The following is a 6,897-nucleotide window of genomic DNA, read 5'->3' on the forward strand; positions in this document are numbered from 1 at the left end:
TACTATCTTAATAAGTTTATTGTGAATTACATGTGTATGTGTGAATGAATGTTTAAATGTTGAATGAGATGATAATGTGTGGTTGTGAAGTGATGAATGTGGAATAACTTTCAAGAGAGAAAGCATTTTACTCTTATGTTAGGTATATTTAAGTATGAGATTTGCAAGGAGATTATCCAAACTCTGCCAGGTTGATGGAGGTTTCCTATGACGGGAAATGGTAAGGAATTACCCTTTCTGAAGGACATAGGCAAACTAACCTTGTAATTAGGAATGCAGATAGAGTCATGGCTTGATAAGTTAAAATAATACTTGTATATTTGACATCAGAATAAGTCAAATATTAAGAGATGTGGGAAATGAATATTATGTTTATGTTGTATATTTGTTTTAGCAATAACTTACGAGTCTAGAGCAGTTTATCCTTAGATTGCAAGTTGGTTATGCTATTTTGGAAAAGTATAAATGCCTATTTTTATATATTAGATTTGGTTTATGAAACTAAAAGTTTTAAGAAAGAAATAATCTTGATGGAGTGGTAAGGGTGCACATTCTTGTGTTCGTAAAAGATACTTTTTCCTTCTTAATTCTCAAAGTTTATAAGAAGAAAGTGATGAACATAAGGGTAATTGATAGAGTGTTTATTTAAGAGAATGTATTTGTTAGAGGGAAAGAGAAAGCTGTAGTTTGAGTTTTTGGTTTCAATACAGGACATGTTTTCGCCTCTATGATTTATGCATAGAGTTCAATTAAAGAAATGCAAATTCAAAATTAACTTGATCTACTTACTTTAAGTGTCAGAGAGGGTCTTTGCAACAAATATTTTGTCTCAAAGATATAATGTTATGTGTTATCTACATGTTAGTTGAAAAAATTAGATTATGATTTAGTGGATTGGAAAAGATGTTAGAGACTAGAGACAATACTTTAATAAAATTATAAAACTATAAAACTATAAGATCCCAAGATTAATTATACAATTATGAAATTATAAAATTACAAAATTATGACATTAAAAAAATTAAAAACTATACAGTTTGAAAGCTATAAAATTATAAATTAAAATTATAAATTAAAATTATAAAATCATAAAATTTAAAATAATATAATAAATATATGATGATAGGTATATAAGGTGTTGAGATAAAATAATAACGTCGATCACTTAAGAGTAACTTAGTTAACAGAAAAATTTAAAAATTCAATTGAAAAATATAAATTTATTAAATATTTAATAGATAAAAAATTTCAATTAAAGATTTTAAATTCATCGTGATCTTAAAACTTAATTAAACTATAAAATTGAGAACGCATGTCTAAAAAATAAAATATCATTATAGATCAAAATAAGAAGAAAAAAAAAATACTCTATTAAAAGGCTCAATTTATTTTAGTATTCTTTTATAGCTTAAAAGGAATATCTTAATATTGGTAGGAGATATCCTGATTTAACACAACCAAAAATTCTTCATTTTTCACAAAAATAATTAACACACGCAACTTCTGCTTTGAAGTTTTGAGATATTTTTGAATCATCAAATATCAAACGAAAACAACAAAGAGTCTTTGGCTCTATTTCCAATTAATATAGTGACAATGGTTGCTTGAATTAATGTGGATCCTCTTAATTCATAGTAATTTGATTTAACATGTGGTTTATTTTAGTATTTAATTAACCTTTCTTTTATAGCAATTAGATTCTCTATTAAAGATTATTCTCCATACCTCCTGCTATAATAATCTTATAACATCATATGAAATATTATATAAATTCAAATATTAAAATAATTAAGAAAATTTACAATCATTATTTTTTTTTTCTATTATAAAACAGAGTATAAAAGTATTGCTACTTGATAGATTGTATTTTATTTAATGCCTAGTCATTCTTTCTATTTAAACGCGTGAGAAACTATAAATTTATTAATTAGATATGGGTGAAACTTTTCTTCTTTTCTTTTTAATTTCTAATATATTAGTTTAGTTTTTTATTTTTTATTTAATTCCAAAACTTTAGAAAAATCTGCAGTTTATAGTCAATATATTTCTTTTTATGGTTTTAATTACTAAATTTTAAAAAATAAACTTTTATCCAACTGTTAACTTTGAACTCTATTTTAATGAACTAAATTAATTTTTATTGACAACGTAAACGAGAATATGAAAATATAGTCCTAACTATTTGATTCATTCTCTTTGAAATGCAGAAAAAACTAATATGATGAAAAATCAAAATTAAATTTCAAAATAGAATATTTTAAATTGAGTAAAAGTATCTAATTTATCCCACTTTTAACCCTAGATAATAATATTTTAGATTTAAGGTTATCTTATCTCCATTATATCTATATTTATATATCTATATCTATAATTGGAATTTTATAATGATAAATTTCGACATTAAAAAGAAAAACAGGCACCACAGTAAAATAATATTATAAATATAATTTTCCACAAACATCTATATCTCTTTCATGCAGGATATTGTGAGGATACGTGAGCCAACGTAATTGAGTTTAGGCATTGTATTTTTTAACGATAATCTAAACGTTGTTTACTTTCGAAAAAATAATGCTCTGTTATAAGTAAGTACAACAGCATTCAAATTACGACTAATTATAAATTTACAACATAAATTACCAACTGAAGCTTATAAAACATTCCTCTACTCAAACAACACTATAGAGATTACAAATTTATTAAATTAATTAATGTTGAAAATCTTATATCAACAGAAGTCAAATTAAAAACTATATAAGGAATGATAATTCTTATATTGTAAAGATATTTTGTAAGAACGAGTTACTCAATTTTATAAGAAATGAAATTTGATTCTGTCTCTTTGGACTATAGTAATTTTGGCCAACAATCCTAGAGAGAATGATTACATTTCAAACATTAAGAAAGGGAAACTAAACTACAAAATTTAGCAAAAAAATTAATTTAATTGCCATAAAACAACAATTTAGCAACATTATGATTACAAGGGTTAATCCTATTCGTATTATTTCAATTTTTTAGGTAAAACGTGCCATTCATAACATTTGTTTCTTTACGGTAAGCAAGACTAAACGAGGAAAACATATTATTACATCAGAATCCAGAAAAATCAGCTTTATGTGAAATAACGGAGAACTAACTTATATATTATAAATTAATAATAAATATTAAAATTTTAATTTATTTTTTCATATTCAAGTATATATATTTTATAGGTGAAATTAAATATTAATAGATGGTTTCACATTAATTTATGTGTTTATCGTAACCATCCACCATTATATTTTTATTGTTATAACTCTTTGTGTATTATTAACCTTTGAAACATTCCAAAGAAAGTAGAAAATAATAGAAAAATAAAAATAATTGTTTTTCAACAATAAGGTGATAGCAAAAACACAGATAAAGAAAATAGACTCCACAATGAAGTTCGACCAGTAAAGGAGACTTCACATCTCCAACACATCAACACATCCAAATCAATCCATACTAACACATGAATTTAAACGTTTACAATTAAAAAAATATAATATATTTTTTGAATTTACTTTATTTTCATGATAAAGGGTGACTCTGATTATTTGGAAGTTTTAATTTGTTTTTCACACTAATATATTAAATGTCTATAATTTATTAAAGATTAATTAACAATATTATCCATTTTGGTTACATTTCTTTTTATTTTAAAAAAAAATGCAAATATTTTACTCTTATAATATATATCAAATGAATATAAATATGTTTCACTCCATTATTATTGTTAAGAGAATATTATTGCAAAAATATCATAATGTGACTTCATATTAACATTAACAAGTCAAGCACATGTGTCTACAATATAGTTTGGCTGTTATCCAACATATAATAGCCCTATCCCTAATCCTAGTTTTCAAAAAGAAACAGCACACGCAACTTGTTTGAAACTTGTTGAGATATTGTTCTCCCAATAAATCATCATGACGCAGAAACACCAAAAGAATCTTTGTCTGTATGTTAAAATTTCTCGCACTGCGAAATTTCCAATCTTGTTCATTCTCTCTATATATAGTAGAAACCCTAGCTAACACCTTATATATTCATGAACAAAGAAAGGGAGTTGTGAGAAAAGAATAATAATGGCAGTGACTAAGTTGGCATTGGTAGGTTCAATGATGGCTTGCATGATGATAACATGCTCTTATGGTGAATCAACCTTGACATGTGAACAAGTGACTGTTTGGCTGCTTCCATGCATACCTTATGGAATTTTTGGAGGGAATGTGTCATCGTTGTGTTGCCAAGGTGTATACTCTTTGAATGCAGCCTACAAGAATGGGGATGATCGAAGAGGAGCATGCCAATGCATTAAGGACAGAGCTGCACTCATCCCAGGCATCGACTATAACTATGTTAATGAAGTTCCTGAAAAATGTGGCACTAAGTGTCCCTTCAAAGTCTACCCTTCTACTAACTGTTCTGCGTAAGTATCCTTCATTTTTCTTTCTGCTATCAAATTTCCCTTTTTTTCATCTCTAAATAATCTCACAGTTACTCTTAAACTTTATGTTTTTTATGTGATTCTGCAGTGTGAACTAAGCCAGCAATTATCAGCAGAAGGGTGCAATATTATTGTATGAATAATGAAAAACAATTATGCGTGTATCTAGATATAGAAGGAAATAAGGAGTATGGATTGTGTGTAACGATCCAATGAATGTCTTCAAGTATATATATATATGTCAGCAATAAAGATATTTCCCTTTAATTTATCATTTTCTTCAAGGCTCTGTGATGTGAAACTGATTAATTAAAAATATAATTGAATTTGATTTATTTGATAATAATTTAATCGGATACTCATGAACTATTATTTTGGATGGATATTCTATTCATTCATAAAAATAATATCTTTAAAATTTTAGTGGCGAAGTGATGAAAGATTAAGAGGCCTACAAAGAGGAGTAACAGAAAAAAAGAATAAATAATAATAATAAAATTGACACTTGTTTGATAATTGATTTCATAGATGATGAATCACTGGAAAGTTGAAATTACTTGTTTAGCGGAATAAAATTATACAAAAAAAAATTGATAAAATTTAACATCTTTACCATAATTGTGTTTAATGTCCTAGGATATATAACATTCTGCTGTGAAAACCATAACTTAAAAATGTATAACAATTCTTAGAATATAATAAATAATTTCAATCACGCTAATCCAGGTTAAAATGACATTTATTTGATATTGTAAAAAATAAAAATTATATTCCTATCATTATAAAAGTATTTGTTTACATACTAGATATTTTATGTGGTATTATATACCCCTAAACATTATCCGTAATCCAATACAAAACATAGATTAAAGATAGGTTTTAAAATATTCTAATATTGTTTTAATAAATAAGTTTATATTTTTTTTATAAAATCAACTAATAAAATAAGAATTACATTTTACTCATATATTATAATTTGATATAATTTCTAATTGATGTGGGATGTATAAGATCACATTTATTCAACATGATTGTATTCTTCCACTAATATACAGTGATTTACACAATGATATTATCTTTAAAACTAAGTGGTTTTTAAGTTTTTACAATTTTGTAGAAATTTTTAGAAAAAAGATTTCTTGAAGACTATTTTTGAGACGATATTAGATATATTAAGAAAGCAAAACCTATAATGTTTGGTTAACAAGGAAAGCTAGATGATGAAGAAAAAGAAACCCGATATATTAGATCATCAAATGAGTGTACTTCGTTTGATTACGTTTTTATATTTCTATTATGTCAGCCTCTTTGTTTGGAGTTTTTATTTATGCATATTTTGTGATTAAACTTTTTTGTATGTTTTTGTAAAAGGATTGAAACACTCTTAGGTATTTCACATTAATATATTATTTGTTACTAATAAAAAAGAAATACGTAAGGATACGAAATTGATTTACTATATAATTTGTACATTTTAAAGTATGCTACCAAATTTTGATTGACAAGAGAGAATTTATCAAGGAAATATAATATTAATGAGACATAAATCCTAGAGATTGACATCACTTTCATCCAAAAACCTTAATTGAATGAATTTATTCAAGTCCCTTTCATATTGATATACTTTCTTTCAAGCAAAGACATTCTTAATCATGAATACTTCAATAATGAATTTCTTTTATTGTCGTTATAGTATAATAAAACACTTGTCTAAAATCATTGTCAAAAAGACTTGCCCTACACTGAATCCTCGCATCTAGGATTTTTCACCCATATTATACCTCGTTTGATCTAGTCATCAAAACATAACCATCGACTTTGATACCATTATTAATAGATCTTTTGAGGGAGGATTCACCGAAAAATACAATACCAATGAAACAAAAATTTAATCCAAATAAGGAATTGACACTACTCCCATTGCTTAGTATATTGCTCAATTTCGTAATTTCTACCTTAAACTTAAATTTAAACTTGAGTTCTCAATATATTTAAATTTACACTGAATATTATTTTACTTTATTATTGCTCAAATTTTTATTTTTATCTAATATAAAATTTAAACTCACATTTAAATTCTTAATAAATATCTAACAAGTTTCTAATTCGATTTTTATTTTTTTTAAGGTATAAAGAGTTTGAAAGGGGCTTCTATTATAAAACTTATTTTTTTATACTATAAAGAATTTTTATCAATAACTTTGTAATCAATAAAACAATAGTTGAAAAAATATACTATTTTTTTTTCAAAAGACATCAAAATTTTTGAATAATATCCCATTACACATAGATACATTGTGAGGATCTAAAAATTGCTATTTTAGAATTGATAATGATTTAAAAATAGTGAGACTTGATTATTTTAACATTGAAAGGATTTATATAAATAGTAAGTTTTAACATATTTCATTACTTTAAAC

The 6,897-nt window shown here is 25.1% G+C and overlaps 1 protein-coding gene across 1 annotated transcript; it reads left to right on the forward strand.

The window, feature by feature from the left end:
* Positions 1-4,087: 4,087 nt before the first annotated feature.
* Positions 4,088-4,748, forward strand: LOC106752482 (non-specific lipid-transfer protein 1). Its single transcript, XM_014634168.1, has 2 exons — positions 4,088-4,459; positions 4,566-4,748. The coding sequence occupies exons 1-2, from the start codon at positions 4,116-4,118 to the stop codon at positions 4,573-4,575; spliced, it is 354 nt and encodes a 117-aa protein (XP_014489654.1). The 5' UTR covers positions 4,088-4,115; the 3' UTR covers positions 4,576-4,748.
* Positions 4,749-6,897: the final 2,149 nt, after the last annotated feature.

The sequence above is a fragment of the Vigna radiata genome, unplaced genomic scaffold, assembly GCF_000741045.1.
Source record: "Vigna radiata var. radiata cultivar VC1973A unplaced genomic scaffold, Vradiata_ver6 scaffold_158, whole genome shotgun sequence".
NCBI lineage: Eukaryota > Viridiplantae > Streptophyta > Magnoliopsida > Fabales > Fabaceae > Vigna > Vigna radiata.